General features: G+C 38.2%; 1 protein-coding gene across 1 annotated transcript in view; it reads right to left on the bottom strand.

Moving 5' to 3' along the window:
- TRPC4 (transient receptor potential cation channel subfamily C member 4) overlaps window positions 1-17,933 on the bottom strand; it is a 424,617-nt gene that overhangs the window by 339,855 nt on the left and 66,829 nt on the right. The window contains exon 2 of the mRNA XM_053708416.1: window positions 17,083-17,601. Within this exon, the coding sequence (XP_053564391.1) occupies window positions 17,083-17,601 (519 nt within the window). The remainder of the gene's footprint in view (window positions 1-17,082; window positions 17,602-17,933) is intronic.

Here is a 17,933-nt window from a genome sequence, read left to right as displayed (position 1 = left end):
ACAATTATCTACAATTAAACCTAACACTACACTATCAATAAATGAATTAAATACAATATCTACAAATAAATACAATGAAATAAACTAACTAAAGTACAAAAAATAAAAAAGAACTAAGTTACAAAAAATAAAAAAATATTTACGAACATTAGAAAAATATTACAACAATTTTAAACTAATTACACCTACTCTAAGCCCCCTAATAAAATAACAAAGACCCCCAAAATAAAAAAATGCCCTACCCTATTCTAAATTAAAAAAGTTCAAAGCTCTTTTACCTTACCAGCCCTGAACAGGGCCCTTTGCGGGGCATGCCCCAAAGAATTCAGCTCTTTTGCCTGTAAAAAAAACACATACAATACCCCCCCAACATTACAACCCACCACCCACATACCCCTAATCTAACCCAAACCCCCCTTAAATAAACCTAACACTAAGCCCCTGAAGATCTTCCTACCTTATCTTCACCATGCCAGGTTCACCGATCCGTCCTCGGAAGTCTTGATCCAAGCCTCGGAAGTGTTGATCCAAGCCCAAGCGGGGGGCTGAAGAGTGACGTCCATCCTCGGGCTGAAGTCTGGATCCAAGCGGCGGCTGAAGAAATCCATCATCGGGCTGAAGTCGGAAGTCCATCATCGGGATGAAGTCTTCTATCAAGCAGCATCTTCAATCTTCTTTCTTCCAGAGCGGAGCGGAGCCATCTTCTTCCCAGCCGACGCGGATCCATCCTCTTCTAACGACGCCTACTAGCCGAATGACGGTTCCTTTAAATGACGTCATCCAAGATGGCGTCCGTCGAATTCCTATTGGCTGATAGGATTCTATTAGCCAATCGGAATTAAGGTAGGAAAATTCTGATTGGCTGATGGAATCAGCCAATCAGATTGAGCTTGCATTCTATTGGCTGATCGGAACAGCCAATAGAATGCGAGCTCAATCTGATTGGCTGATCGGATCAGCCAATCGGATTGAACTTGAATCTGATTGGCTGATTCCATCAGCCAATCAGAATTTTCCTACCTTAATTCCGATTGGCTGATAGAATCCTATCAGCCAATCGGAATTCGACGGACGCCATCTTGGATGAGGTCATTTAAAGGAACCGTCATTCGGCTAGTAGGTGTCGTTAGAAGAGGATGGATCCGCGTCGGCTGGGAAGAAGATGGCTCCGCTCCGCTCCAGAAGAAAGAAGATTGAAGATGCTGCTTCATAGAAGACTTCATCCCGATGATGGACTTCCGACTTCAGCCCGATGATGGATTTCTTCAGCCGCCGCTTGGATCCAGACTTCAGCCTGAGGATGGACGTCACTCTTCAGCCCCCCGCTTGGGCTTGGATCAACACTTCCGAGGCTTGGATCAAGACTTCCGAGGACGGATCGGTGAACCTGGCATGGTGAAGATAAGGTAGGAAGATCTTCAGGGGCTTAGTGTTAGGTTTATTTAAAGGGGGTTTGGGTTAGATTAGGGGTATGTGGGTGGTGGGTTGTAATGTTGGGGGGGGGTATTGTATGTGTTTTTTTTACAGGCAAAAGAGCTGAATTATTTGGGGCATGCCCCGCAAAGGGCCCTGTTCAGGGCTGGTAAGGTAAAAGAGCTTTGAACTTTAGTAATTTAGAATAGGGTAGGGCATTTTTTTTATTTTGGGGGTCTTTGTTATTTTTTATTTTTTATAGTTCTTTTTTATTTTTTGTACTTTAGTTAGTTTATTTCATTGTATTTATTTGTAGATATTGTATTTAATTAATTTATTGATAGTGTAGTGTTAGGTTTAATTGTAGATAATTGTAGGTATTATATTTAATTAATTTATTGATAGTGTAGTGTTAGGTTTAATTGTAACTTAGGTTAGGATTTATTTTACAGGTAATTTTGTAATTATTTTAACTATTTTAGCTATTAAATAGTTATTAACTATTTAATAGCTATTGTACCTGATTAAAATAAATACAAAGTTGCCTGTAAAATAAATATTAATCCTAAAATAGCTACAATATAATTATTATTTATATTGTAGCTATATTAGGGTTTATTTTACAGGTAAGTATTTAGCTTTAAATAGGAATAATTTATATAATAAGAGTTAATTTATTTCGTTAGATTTAAATTATATTTAATTTAGGGGGGTGTTAGTGTTAGGGTTAGACTTAGCTTTAGGGGTTAAAAATTTTATTAGAATAGCGGTGAGCTCCGGTCGGCAGATTAGGGGTTAATGTTTGAAGTTAGGTGTCGGCGATGTTAGGGAGGGCAGATTAGGGGTTAATACTATTTATTATAGGGTTATTGAGGCGGGAGTGAGGCGGATTAGGGGTTAATAACTTTATTATAGTAGCGGTGCGGTCCGCTCGGCAGATTAGGGGTTAATAAGTGTAGGTAGGTGGCGGCGACGTTGGGGGGGCAGATTAGGGGTTAATAAATATAATATAGGGGTCGGCGGTGTTAGGGGCAGCAGATTAGGGGTACATAGGGATAACTTAGCTGGCAGCGCTTGGCGGTCGGCAGATTAGGGGTTAATTATTGTAGGTAGCTGGCGGCGACGTTGTGGGGGGCAGGTTAGGGGTTAATAACTTTATTATAGTAGCGGTGCGGTCCGCTCGGCAGATTAGGGGTTAATAAATGTAGGTAGGTGGCGGCGACGTTGGGGGGGCAGATTAGAGGTTAATAAATATAATATAGGGGTCGGCGGTGTTAGGGGCAGCAGATTAGGGGTACATAGGGATAACTTAGCTGGCGGCGCTTTGCGGTCGGCAGATTAGGGGTTAATTATTGTAGGTAGCTGGCGGCGACGTTGTGGGGGGCAGGTTAGGGGTTAATAAATATAATATAGGGGTCGGCGGTGTTAGGGGCAGCAGATAAGTATAACGTAGGTGGCGGTCGGCAGATTAGGGGTTAAAAAAATTTAATCGAGTGGCGGCGATGTGGGGGGACCTCGGTTTAGGGGTACATAGGTAGTTTATGGGTGTTAGTGTACTTTAGAGCACAGTAGTTAAGAGCTTTATTAACCGGCGTTAGCCCAGAAAGCTCTTAACTACTGACTTTTTTCTGCGGCTGGAGTTTTGTCGTTAGATTTCTAACGCTCACTTCAGCCAAGACTCTAAATACTGGCGTTAGAAAGATCCCATTGAAAAGATGCGGTATGGAAAAGTCGCGGCTGGAAAGTGAGCGTTAGACCCTTTCCTGACTGACTCCAAATACCAGAGGGCGGTAAAAACCAGCGTTAGGAGCCTCTAACGCTGGTTTTCACGGCTACCGCCCAACTCTAAATCTACGCCTATGTTTTTTAAAACCATTTTTAATATTATAAAAGTACACTGTGAAATTGGTTATATCTATGTCTGATTTCAAATTGTTCATTACTTTCCGCATTTTTAAAGAGATTTCCCCTCTTAATATATGAGCATTTACCTTTATTGCATTTATATGTACCCATCGGGAGGGATAGCCAATTACTAAGAATTTCTTTCCCATCCTTCTTTCTAGGTGCTTCTCTTGTTTCCTTCTTTTTTTTTTTTTTTTTTTTTTTTTTAATTATCTTTTTATTGAAGTCAAAAACCAGTACAGAGTAAAAGGTATGTCACAAAACATTCACAAAACAATGTGTACAGAGCATAATTAGAAGACAATATATTCTAGTATCACAAACATTTCCGTACAATATGGGTCATCACATAAAGAGACTTCAGTTTTGGTTTAGAGTAAAACAGAGGTAATAGAAGCAAAAATTATCCTCTCCTAGCTATATACAAAGACAGGTAAGGTAGCTAATCAGATAAGGGTGAGACTAGGGAGGGGGTGACTCTATAGTTATATGGGGGAGAGGGATGCAGCGGGCGAGAGCCGCTCAATATGTAATAGGGGGGAAGGGGGGGGGTGAAGGGGCGGAGCCTGTTAGTGTGTCTACGCCAAAGACAAATTTAGGAGAGACTAGGGAATTCTTACTTAATATAAATACAATCACATTAATCTTAACCTTTATATTCCTATAGAGGGGGTCTACAGTCGTATAATATATTGTCAGATGGAGAGGGGACGTCAGATCAATTGGAGACTAGGGGGCTTGGGGGGCTTCTGGGTGAGCCCCTCTCCTGGGGGAGTGCCACCTCTAGGCGATGTTGGAGAGGGAGAAGGGATATGACCCGCAGGCATAAGTACCGGCGGGAAAGGGAGGAGAGAGGCTCAATCAGAAAAACTATTATGTGCTAGATATGTGAATGAGAGTATAGATAAACTAGGGATTACAGTTGTATAGTCACAGAAAATCATAGTCAATAACACATATAAATATAACACAACACTTAGGTAAAGGAGAAGTCACGTGCACCCATATAGACAACAATTATTATTGAACACATTCTAAAGAACCGGAATATACTAGGGAGAGTCTAGATTACATGTATACTCACTGACATTACTACGGGTAATATGAAGACCAAGATATGTTAATGAGGGAAAATAAACCATGGATATACTAGTGGGATATAATGTATATGTGCCATGCAAACTATCTGTCTAGAGAAAGTAAAATGGAGTGAGTCTAACTAGGTAACCAAATTAGTTATTTTATCTTATAGATTGTAGCACTACATATGTCTAGCGCCTTGCAGTCAAAGCCCAGACGCCTTTATAAGTAAGGGATAGAAACTTATATGCTGGACCGTGCTTCCCCAGTAGACACGGCCCAGCAGCATCTATACATGGACCTTATCATCATAACCCTCACATGAACAAGTACATCAAAATAAATAAAAAAAAGGAGCTAGTAATATTAACAGAACTGTAAGCACAATTTGTACCTGTGGTATTTTATGAACCGAGCAGTGTTCGGGCCTTAGGATCATGTAGTTTTAAATAGCTAAAGATATAGATACCCTCTGGGATGCTAATGTCATTCTAATTGAATTATATAATACATTATGCTGGTGACAGTACATATTGGCTCTAAGTGCAGATGGCAGATATGTAGTTGATTTCAAGTAGACTAACCGATATAGAAGTTAAGTCTTTAAGAGTAGGAAACCATGAGATTTTAGGGTGGGAAAATATTAAAGCTAAAGATAGAACTAATCAGCTGTGTTTAAATAAGCCTGACAGCATTGGGTCCCGAGTTATGACTAACATTCATAATAGATATACTAAACTAGGTGTTTTTCAGATCTCAGAACTTAAGGCATCATATAATGTTGTACATATCCTTACCGTTGTTATGAAACTAGGCATAGAGGGATACACAAATCATATATTATATGAACCTGGGGGTGCTCTCACTGTAAATTTGAATTGACAGTTGTATAACATTGTATAGCCCTTATTAATAGCAAAGAGCCTGTATGGCAATGAGAGAAACTGTTTAGGTGATATACGGTATATGTATAAGAAAGTCAGAATGGGACAAACAGTCCAACCAAGAGTTGTCTAAGTATTAGTTAAACTATATTTTGGTAATATTTCGCCTAGTCTTAAGTTTCTGGAATATAAAGGAAGGACATATGACAAGCATAATGGATGGGCTTGTAAACTAAAAACAGGCCTAAGACAGATACAATAAACAGAGTTGTAAAATATTGGTCCCCAAAAAATAGTGCCCTAGTGTATATACATCCTCAAACAGATCATAAGCAAAAGGTAGTGGTAGTGGGGTTAGGATTACGTAATAACAACCTAAGGGGAGAACACCCCAAATTAAGGGTTAACAAGATATGTCCTATAGGGACATAAAATAATGCAAGGTAGATCTTCAAATACATAGATTATAAGTGTCAGCAATAGGGTTAGAGTTACTTAAGAACAAACTAAAAAGAGAACATCTCAAATTAAGGGTGAATAGAATATGTACGATAAAAACACAGTGTGTGGTAACATAAACTGAAGAAGAGGAATAACACCTTTAGGGTCCTAAGAAATAATTTAGGCTGCTGTACACATCTTTAGGAGCCGTCTCTTAGCCTATACCCGCCACCACTCTCAAATCAGTGTTTAATAGCTGCAGCATAATGTCCCCGTACTTAAAGGCAGCCGTGCACAGATCCTCACTTAAACTGACATCTAGGATAATACACTCCAGTTCCTCAAAAATCAGCTCCCTCTCTGACGGGTTAGCCTGCCTTGGGTCTGTGAGCACTGCAAACAGAAGATGGTGCAGGGTTTCATTCTCTCTCTTCGGGAGCGGGGGCTTGATATGCAACTGAGGAGGCAACCTAGGGTAGCGAATACCGAAGTGCTGGGCTGACATCAAATTCACTGAGCCACTGTGAACCTCCCCGAAGACATAAGGATCCTGTATGTCGGAGGTAAGGGCATAAGTAGCGGGGAGGCCAACCGGGCTACTCTCACCTATCAGCTGTAACTCGGAGATCGGCAACTCAGCGTCTGATGACCGGGGCTTCCAACCCGCTGGTAAGTGCTGAGTCTCGTTTGCAGAACTCTGCTGACTTAAGTGTAAAGGGGTTGCCGTCTCTCTCCTCAGCACTCCTGTCCCTGTAGAAGCGGGATCTCTAACCTCTACCTGAGGGAAAGCCTTCTGTCCCGTTGTCCAGTCTGCTTCAGAAATGTTGAGCTCTGAGGAGTCAGCAGGCGGAATAGGAGAGAGCCAGTCGCCATCTTGAAGGCTGCAGGGGCAGTGATATTCAGAGAAACAGCGTATAAGCTGGCCAAAGTGGAAATCCATTTTGTCGCCTAAACTTTTTAAAGATAGTAGAAGTGTAGCCTCCATTCCTCCTGTGCAACAACAGTTGGTAGCGGTAGAGAATATTTCAGTGCTTCTATAGTCACTGCGACGCCTGTCTGCCAAAAGTCCAAGAAATTCAACTCCCAGCTGCAAGGAGTATAGGCCTTACGTAGAGAAGTTAATTTCGAGTCTATGTACTATTACATAGTTTGTGCTGTCCCTTCTAGATATGTCCAGGAGGCCTTGTTATCTTCAAGTGAGGGTTTTAGAGAGTCCCATTGAGCATTTTTGTCACTTTTCTTAGGTTTCTATTGCGGAGCTCTACAAATGTGTGGCCATGCTCATCGGCGGTTGGCTCCGCCCCCTCTTGTTTCCTTTTTTAATTTACTGGGTGCTAAATAATTTTTTAAATTCTTGTTTTTTCTAAAGGTAATTAGTGGTCTATCCCCTACTATATTCCCCAATATAGGGTCAGATTTAAGTATTCCCCTTGCACCCTCATTATAAGTGGCATAAAACGTACTTGATTATCCCCTGTCTTATTAGTATTAGTTACTTTATCACATTTAAGGAGTTTTTGTCTATCTAGCTTCATTGCTTTATTTCATTATCATATCCTTTTTCTAGAAAATTTGTATCCAACTCTTCCACCTCTATTTCAAAGTCCAGAAATTCTTGAGCAATTTCGCCTGATTCTAATATACTGGCTTGCAGGGATATTAGATTTCCACTTTTTAAGGCGACCACTTTTGGCATCAACAAAACTATTCCTATCTACTGTTTCTTGAAGTTCCTCACTATAACTTTATTATCCACTTGATTTTTCGTAAGACATATATCTAGGAATACTATACTTTCCTGAGATTTAGTGCCACTAAATTCTAGATCATATTCATTTACATTAATATATTCAGAAAATTGAGATAATGATAATGCAGAACCCTTGCACAGGATAATAACATCATCAATATATCTGTAATATTTGACAATATTCTTATAAGGATTATTATTCCAAATGTACTTGTTTTCAGAGCTATCCATAAAAAGGTTTGCATATGAGGGTGCAAATGTTGTCCCCATTGCAGTCTCCTTTAGCTGTAGATAAAATTGATCTTCAAACTCAAAATAATTGTGAGAAAGAATAAACATAATTGAATCTAAAATAAACTGTAAATGAATATCAGGTATATCATAATACATAAAGGCCTGTTCTATCGCTTTAATACCTTTCTAATGCTTAATGTTAGTATACAGAGAAGAGACATCATACGTTGCCCACCAGAAATCATCTTCCCATTGTAACTCCTCAAACAAATTAATCGCTTCAGATGTATCTTTAAGGAATGCCTTTGTTTTTCTAACCAGGGATTGTAAAAAATAGTCAACATATTTAGACATTATGGCATATGGAGCCAATGCTCGAAATGATGGGTCTCCCGGGTTTTTTTTCCAGACGCTTATGCACCTTAGGTAGATGGTAAAAAGTGGGCACTTTAGGGGCGTTTAGCAACCAGGAGAACTTGCAACCTGTGATTGTCGGAGATCAGGTAACCTTTGGGCTTCGGGACACAGGCGCAGCAGTGACACTTCTGCGTACAGGGCTGGTGAGCTCTAAGGACATTATTCCTGGTAGGACTGTAGCAGTTAAAGGGATTGGGGGAATGCAACTTGCAGTGCCTATGGCATGTATATATCTTGATTGGGGAGCGGGGAGAGGTTTAAAAAATGTGGGGGTATCTGAAACTATTCCTAATGATGTTTTACTGGATACTGATCTGGGTAGATTGTTATCTCTTTATGTGTCTGACAATGCTACATGTGACCTAGTGACATTAGTTGTAGACCCTTATATGAAAAGGGCTGTGTGTAAAACAGCTCAGGGACATGCTGACCAGGAGGGAGGACAGAGTGCATGTGTGCAAAGTGCTGTGCCTGAACTGAGGGTTTCTGTACTGAGATGTGAAACTGTAAGAGGAGAGACTGACTGGGGAGAAAGATGAATAGATGGTTTGGGCCTGTCTGTGCTTAAACCAGCAGGATCTGCAGAATTAAAGTTAACTGTACAGTGTGAGACTGACTGGGGAGAAAGGCAGATAGACTGTGTGGGTCTGTCTGTGCCTGAACTGAGTTTAACTGTACAGGGAGAAACTGTCTGTGAGTGGAGGCAGATGAGTGATGGGTGGATTCTATTGAAGGAAGTGAGGATATGGGAGGAGAGAATGACTGGGTGACTGGGCAGTTGGATGATGTGTGCCAGTCTGCACCAGAACAAATTGAGTCCCCTGTGGAAAGACAGGATATATGGGATAAATGGTAGAAGTAAGATATGTGCTTGTCTGCACCAGTGTCAGAAGGATCCCAAATTCTGTGTGAGGATGTGAAGTGGCAGACTGACTGTGAGAGAGAGCAGGGGGAGAATGTAGCACACTCTATAACAGAAGCAGCAGTGCCCCAGAATCCAGAGTGAGTGGGGGAGGAGGGTACAGGATACTCTTTGAGGGACCCCCAGAGTGAGTGTGAAAGATTGTGGGTGACAGAGACCCCAGTTACCTCAGCTGTGACCTTTAAGCAGACTGCACAGAGTAGGGGACAGAGACTGACACAGACTGCAGACACAGGGGGGAGGAGTACAGAGAAGTGTATTTACACATCCCCACAGTGCCATTCAGCAGATACACTGATAGGTGTGCAGAATCAGAGTCCCCAGCAGGCTCAGCAGATAGGAGCCACAGTGGAGAAGAGGGGGGCAGTTAGGCAACCCCCCACCAACCATAACAAAGTGCAGGAGTACAGGCATTCTACTCAGGTGGAGGGGCAAGATCCCTGGGTAGCTAATCAAAAGCTGACAAAACGCAATACAGTCAGAGGGTGTGAAAAGAAACTAGGCTTCACAGACACCTCTGTAACAGGGTATGATGTACCATTCAGGGACAAGATGCAAGCCTTATTGGGAGAGATACCTGTGAAACCCGGAGATGCCAATGCAGGATTTTACTGCCAGAGAGGGAGTGTATGAGATGGAGCAAAATGTTCTTGTACTAACACCCATGAGGCAGAACAAGCTACAGGCTGCATAGGGGGGTCCCTGCAATATATTCAATCAGCGGGGTAGAGCAAATGGTGTGTCATTTTTAAATGGAGAGCATCATGATGGCAAAACTGCTCTGTGCAAAGGGGAAGCTCCCTTTCATATGCAGCTGGAGTGGCTTGTGACCACCTCCCTTTGTGTCTCATATTTGGGGGAGGTGTCACAAATACCCCATGGTTGAGGTGCTAAGGGGTTGATTTTCTTTAGTTTGTGAGCTAAAAACAGTTGTTTGTTTTTTTAAGAAGAACTGTGTGCTGTGTTAGCTAAGCATATGATTTCCATTTGATGTGCCAGAACCCCTAATAAATAGTTTCTAAGTCCCACTTGACTAAATGTTATCATATAGGCATTGGTGCATTCAGCCAGTAAAAGTGTCGGCTAGAGACACTTCCCAGAAACTGATAAGGTTAATAAAGGGACATGGGTACAATGTAGATATGTGTTTAAAACATGTTATGACATTAGATGAAGGGAAATATGGCAACCATGTCATATTTGGTATCAAACTGATTCTCACAATGTATATACGAGATTGTCTTTCTGTCTTTATGAAAATGGATGTATCTAGCAGAAATTATAATGTGTTCTCTGATGTTAGCCAAAGGTACTTAAAGCTTATTGACTGTTGTAAAAGATAGGGGGTTTCCCAGCCAGCCCCTGCAAAGCGGGTGAGGTCAGGCAACCTGATCTATTGAAAAAATGTATAAGGGTCTTATGTTTTAACACTGAATTGTCATTCTTACAAGGGAAGCTGTTCTACAGAGTAAGGACACATTGCTTCATGCCATCTCCCTGGCACAGATACCAAGACTAGTACAGTATAAGGTTATGCTATTTTTTTTCTTTTTCTTTTAAAACTGCATGTAATTTTACTTGTAAAAACTTTTATTTATTAATAATGCATTGTGCATAATATTTTTATTGTGCATAATTTAATTCATTTATTAAGCTTTGTGCCTTTGTCTAATATTTGAACCATGTAACTGAAAGAGACTGGTAGTATTAAGGCTTGTAGTGTTAATACTGTGATTTTATGTTATTTTCTGCTAAATTGTATTCAGAGAGTTAATGTGTAAGTCTGGGTTTTTCCTTAGGATTTTCTCTTTATTGCATCATACATGGTGGCAGCTTGGAGCTATATGGTTTTAGTTTAGTTTGGGTGGCATTAAAGGGGAGTGTTTGGCATTTATTTTAAGTAATGTTAGGTTTTTTATCTTAATTGTAATTTAGGATTATTTTAATTTATGTAATGCAGTTAATATAGGGGGGTGTTTATTAGGTTAATTGCGATGTGGGTTAATGACGGATTAGGTGTTAATAGTTTAAATAGATAGTTTGTGTTGTGGGGCATTGTGGATTAGGGGTTAATAGTTTAAATAGATTGTTTGCGTTGTGGAGCATTGCGGATTATGGGTTAATAGTCTTAACAGCTAGTTTGCATTGTGGGGCATGGCGGTTTAGAGGTTAATACATTTATTATAAGTTGTGATGTGGGGGGATGGCGGATAGAAGGGTTTTAACGTGCCGGGTTAGATTTCAATGGGAAAAAGGTCTCAAATAGCACCTTTTTCCTGTTTACACCTAGTTGACCTGAGTGTTATTTTTTTTATTGTATCGGCAGCCTCCGACAGTGTATTTATGGTTTGCACGGGCATTGGAAACCGGGTATTATTTAAAGATTAGCAGCTTCCTATACTTTGTATGGGACATGATAATGTTTTCGGCAGACAGAGTCGAGTTGCCGAAATTGGGTTATAACGGGCTTTTGGAAGCAGTCGATAAACGATATTGCTTCCGACAGCTTAGTTATCAGTTTGCGAGTGCACGCAAATGGAATTACGGCTCATTGGAAACTAGCCCACAGTAATCAGTATCAGTAAATATGTAACACTATATGGAAATATTTTAGTTCCTTTGCAGCTGATGACAAATTGATGGATATAGTAAAGTTGGGATGTAGGTATTCTTACAGAAAAGGCAGAATGATAGGTAATATCCTTTCTGCTACACAACTCCCCAAGAAATTAAGTGAAGGGAATTCATGGTTACAATGTAAGGGAGCCTATAGGTGTTGATATACAGGTTGTAAAGCCTGTAAGTATCTTACTCAGGGTGAGGGTTTTGAAAGTATGAACACAGGAGAAGTATTTCAACACAAAATGTATAGATCAGCATTTACTTGATAGCATGTATTCAATGCCAGGTCCAGTATATAGGTCTAAGGACTAGAGATGTCCACACTAGAATACAAGAACATCTATCTAACATTATGTTAGGAACTCTATCCACTCTATTAGTTCAACATTCTGACAATACTCATTGTAAAAAAGCAGGTACGTTTAGATGGACCATAATAGATCTTGTTAAACCTAAAGCAAGGGGGATGATATAGATAAGGTTTTGGAGAAAAGGGAGGTATTCTGGATACATAAATACTAGAGTACCAGGGGGTTTAAACTCTGAGTATTAAGTCATCAACTTTGGTGTCAATGACATCATAGGTGGATCCACCTGTTATCCATTTGGATTTGACTTTCCCTTTTATTTGACATATTGGTCATTGAAAACCTTGATGTTCGACTAAGAGAGAACCTTCTCTCTGTCTCCTTCCCCTTGTAATTTAAATTAAACTGAGTGATATCAAACAATTATCAGTTTGCTGATGTTGATTTCTTCTTTTCTCTCATCTAAAACCATAACCTTGACTTCTGTAGGTATTATATAGATACTCTCTTTTCATCTATGACTTAATGTTGGATAAATGATTATTAATTTGGTGCCTCCCCATTTATTTATTTATCTATTTATTTATTAAATAGAGTAGATAAATATTTGAAAATTAGACTATTGCAACAATTGGAATTGTCGGGGAGGGATTTTAACTTTCTCCTATTCATTGTGCCATTTTCTTTTCTTTACTGTACATTGCTTTGGTTGTACATTACTCTGAACAATGTTGCCACTATGTGGAATGTAATTGAATAATAATGTCTCCGTGAAGAAGAAGAAAAGGAATCATTTAGCCAATGGGAAGATGGGAATTGCCATTTTGATTTTATGTTTTAACCAATGACATGGGATTACAAGCTATTTGAATATGAATAGTTGGAACAGAATCACAGCTTGGATTACGGCATGAGCCAAAACATGTCACCTGATTCTGTCCAACTCCTGTTTCTTATCTACTTTTTAGCCCTTGTTTTTACATTGCCTAATAAATAATAGTTATGTTTTACTGAACTCCGATGCTCCTTGCCAATCTAATTTTTGGATCCAGATATATTAAAACAGACCTGCTACTCTGAATTATTTTCACAGATATTTTGAACTGCAATTCTGTTTTAATACATTCAGTGTCTCAAATAATTGAATGCTGGAAAAAGAGGGCAATTTTGTTATTTTTTGCAAAACCAGTAAAAGAATACTAACTTTTTCACACACACACACACATATATATATATATATATATATATATATATATATATATATATTTATATATATATATATATATATAGAGAGAGAGAGAGAGAGAGAGAGAGAGAGAGACATACAGACAGACAGACCATATATAACAGTTTAAAAGTCCTTGCTTGGTAGCAGGTATGTAAATTATGCTTGCACAAGTTTTCCCAATGCTATTCAATTTGATAATTACTCTATAAATATTGTCAGCAGCCGACCAGCATTGGACGCAACCAGTGTAAATACAGATTCCATATTAGCAGAAAAGAGTTTGCATCATATTTCTATAATGTAACATCCAGCTTATTGAACATTCTTTCACAATAATACTCACCCTTACATTATAAAATAAAACATCTAAAGGTGGTGTGCACACAGAAAATAGGTCTTTAAAAAAAAAAGATCTTTATATGTCTTTCGTGTTCAATCAATCTTTCTTTATAAGATCCTAAATGTTTAGGCTCATTGTACTGCATATTCTATAACTATATATGTAGATAACTGCTTAAAAGATAAAATAATGTTACAATTCTTATTGTATAATTTAATATTAGAAATGCTATGTAGCTTAGAAAAATTTATGGAGACCAAAAAGCTACTATTGAATGTAATTACTTTAAAACGAAAGGTAAAAAAAAAAAAAGCTTTTTAAAAAATTGTCTGTTCTTGCCATTGTCCTCAGAATGCTCCCTCCAATGAATTACTGTTGTGTCAGCAGTAGATTGGCGGCAAGCCCGTACAAAGCTAATATGGAAGTAATTCATGGGATGCCACATTTGAAGATCGATGGAAAAACTTGAAGCAGCAGCATTTTCAGCACTTTTGAAATAAAAAAGAAGATTTCAGGGTAGGTAAATATATGTTTAAATGTAATAATTAAATATAAATTAAATGAAAATGGATGTTATTAGATGGATAGGAACTTCTATATATCTTTAAAGCATGGGTACCCACACATTTTTCATTTGGAAGACTTGTCACTAATGGTGCTATTAGCCAGGTGTTACATTATATAAGATTCACACTTGTGCTAAAGATAACACCTCAAAATTAAATTAGATGAAAAACATATTTTCAGTTACAAATTACATACGGCAAAATGACAAGTTATGTGCTAAACCAGGTGCATAAATAACGCAAAAAATTATAGGTATCACACTCTCCATAGCGCTGCCATTACAAGTTACTGAAAAACCTTCTTTTGTTGTGCGATATGGTGCGATAAGCTCCATACTGCACAAAACCCAAGGCCTGACGACGTGTCCGTGCACGTTTTCCCCCATAGACATCAATGGAGAGAAAGTGTTAGAAAAAACTAACACCTGCGATCGCGGAATGGCGATCGCAGTAACGCAATCCCCATTGATGTCTATGGGGAAAGATAATTATTTAAAAACCCTAACATTAACCCCTAGTTTAAATACCTTTAATCCGCCACCCCCCAACATCGCCAACACTAAATAAAGTTATTAACCCCTAAACCGCCGCACCCACATCACTAAAACCTGAATAAACCTATTAACCCCTAAACTGCTGCCCCGACATCGCCGACACTAAATAAACCTATTAACCCCTAAACCGCTGGCCCCCCACTTCACTATTACTATAATAAAACTATTAACCCCTAAACCAAAGCCCGACATCGCCAACACTAAATAAACCTATTAACCCCTAAACTGCCGGCCCCCCACATCGCTACTACTATAACAAAACTATTAACCCCTAAATTTAACTATCCCCTATACTTTAAATTAAATTTACAATACAACTATCTTAAAATAAATAAAAACTTACCTGCGAAATAAAAAGATTAAACTATAAATAAACCTAACATAACTATTTTTAAAAATTAAAATTAAAATTAAAAAAAAAAAAATTACAAAACTAAAAAAACTACGAAAAAATAAAAAAACACTAAAATCACAAAAAAAATAAACCAAATTATCTAAAATATTAAAAATTAAATCTAATCGAATAGCCCTATAAAAACAAAAAAGCCACCCCAAAATAAAAACACCTCCTAAACACCTCCTAATCTGTAGCCCTTAAAAGGACCTTTTGTAGGGCATTGCCCTAAGATAAACAGCTCTTTTACCTACAAAAATTACAAATTCCCCCCTAAAAGTAAAACCACCCACCCAACCAACCCCCCCAAAAAAACAAAAAAAAACCTAAGCTACTTATTGCCCCTATTTGTGCCCATTAAAATAAAAAAAGACCTAGCAATAACCCCAGAAAATCTACTCAGTTCCTGAAGTCTGGACATCCATCTTCATCCAGGCGGCGAGAAGTCTTCATCCAGGCAGCAACATCTTCCTCCATCTTCCATTCTGAGAATAGTGTTAGGTCTTTTTTAATTTTTTGTGGTGTTTTTTTTTAGATTAATGGGCACAAAAGAGCTGATTGCCCATTTAACGTTATTGTCCATACAAATGGTTGGTTTGGTGTGGGGGTTTACTTTTAGGGGGGACTTTCTAATTTTTTTTTTATGTAAAAGAGCTCTTTAACTTAGGGCAATGCCCTACAAAAGGCCCTTTTAAGGGCTATTGGTAGTTTATTGATAAATTAGAGAGTGTTTTTATTTTGGGGTACCTTTTTTGTTTTTATAGGGCTATTAGATTAGGTTTAATTTTTATTATTTTGGATAATTTCGTTTATTATTTTTTGTAATCTTAGTGTTTTTTGTAATGTTAGATTATTTTTAATTTTCATAATTTTTTTTTCATAGTGTTAGGTTTTTTCATATTGTAATTTTGGTTTTTTATTTTTAATTTATTAAAAAACAAATTAAATAGTAATGTTAGGTTAATTTATAGTTTAATCTTAGGTTTTTTAATTTCACAGGTAAATTTTTATTTATTTTAAGGTAGTTATCTTGTCATTTTAATTTAATGTTAAAGGGATTTTTAGGTTTAGGGGTTAATACTTTAATTTAGTGTTTTGCAATGTGGGGGGGCGGCAGTTTAGGGGTTAATAGATTTCTTTTAGTAGTAGCGATGTGGGGGGCCAACGTTTTAGGGGTTAATAGGTTTATTTAGTATTATTGATGTGGGGGGCTGGCAGTTTAGGGGTTAATAGATTTCTTTTAGTAGTAGCGATGTGGGGGGCCAACGTTTTAGGGGTTAATAGGTTTATTTAGTGTTGGCGATGTGGGGGGGTCAATGATTTAGGGGTTAATATGTTTATTTAGTGTTGGCTATGTGGGTGGGCAGCGGATTAGGGATTAATAAATGTATTTAAGTATTTGCGATGTGGGGGGTGGCGGTTTAGGGGTTAATAGGTAGATTATGGGTGTTAGTATACTTTGTAACATTTTTGTTATGAGTTTTGTGAAACATTTTTGTTACGCAAAATCCATAACTACTGGTCTCAGATAGCAGAATGGATCGTGGCGGTATAAGCTATAACGCTAGCGTTATAGCCGGACCGCACAACCTGTAATACAGACGCAATGAAAATCCCGCACTCAAAAGCCATTTTTTGAGTGTGGAATGGAGAGTTGCATAAAGGCTTTTAAAATGCTAGCAGTATAGCTGTACAGCCACGACTTGTAATACAGGAGACCTGCATATTCTGCGCACAATGGCCAATTTTTCAGTGGTATAGCCGTACCGCATAACTTGTAAATTTGATGATAGATATTTAGTTAGTATTAATACATTTTAAATTAAATGTAAATATACTACTCAAACTTATGTTTGTACAAAATGTCACCTGTCAGGGATGTGGAACAATTTCTTGCCTTAGAATATTGGTGTTCCATTACATAAACTAATAAGATAATATAGTTCAAGGCTTTCAAATATATACAGAATATTAACGTTTAATATGTCAGTTCATATAAATACAATTAGAATTGTAAGGCTTACCTCTTTCTGGTGGTACTTTATTGCCAATTTTAATCTGGCAAGATCATTGCCATTCTGTTCATCTAATAGTCCACCATCATCCCTATAGTTAAGAATGATTTCCAACTCTCTAGAACTCCTTGTCTGATCCAGAAGGTCCTTTGCAAATTGCTTACATTGTCTTGATAGTTCCTCATATTCAGATTTAAATTCATTTTCCACTTTGCTTAACTCTTGTAGCTCCCAGCTCAGTTGAAATGCAGTTAGAAAAGGATCTTCACTTGACAAAGCAATTAACGATGGGCTTGCTAAAGCTCTATAGATGTTTAGCCGTGATCTAGAATGCCGAAGGCTATCTACATCTGATCCTGAGACGCATTCAACACAGTTACAGCGAACCTCATGGGGTCTTGGTATGGAAACACCTTTTTGTACTAAATGTTTTATGATTTCATAATTGTTTGTATGAGCAGCCAGAATAATTGGTGTGATGTCTGGAGTGAATTCTGAGAACTGTTTGTCTAGAAGTATTGGTGGAACCTGTAAAAAAAATATACAAATAGGTTTATGGCATGGCAAACTAAAAAAGGTACAAAATAGCAATTCATTACTTTTTTTTATCAACACCTTGACATGAACAAAATGGATTTTAATGATATTAAATTCCAAAGTAAATGTAATTTGATTATGTTAACTGTCACCATGGCAAAGTAGCCCAGATATAGGTTGTCCAGCCTAAGGCTTGGCACTCACAATAAGACCAACTAATGTTTTTCATCTGTTCTACCACCCATCAAACTATGATTTTTTTCCCTCTTCTACGTTTCAACACTTTAAATCCACACAGATATACTGAGACTGTCTTTACTTAT

Source organism: Bombina bombina, chromosome 3 (genome assembly GCF_027579735.1).
Source record: "Bombina bombina isolate aBomBom1 chromosome 3, aBomBom1.pri, whole genome shotgun sequence".
Classification (NCBI taxonomy): domain Eukaryota; kingdom Metazoa; phylum Chordata; class Amphibia; order Anura; family Bombinatoridae; genus Bombina; species Bombina bombina.
This window is presented reverse-complemented; position numbering and strand designations above follow the sequence as displayed.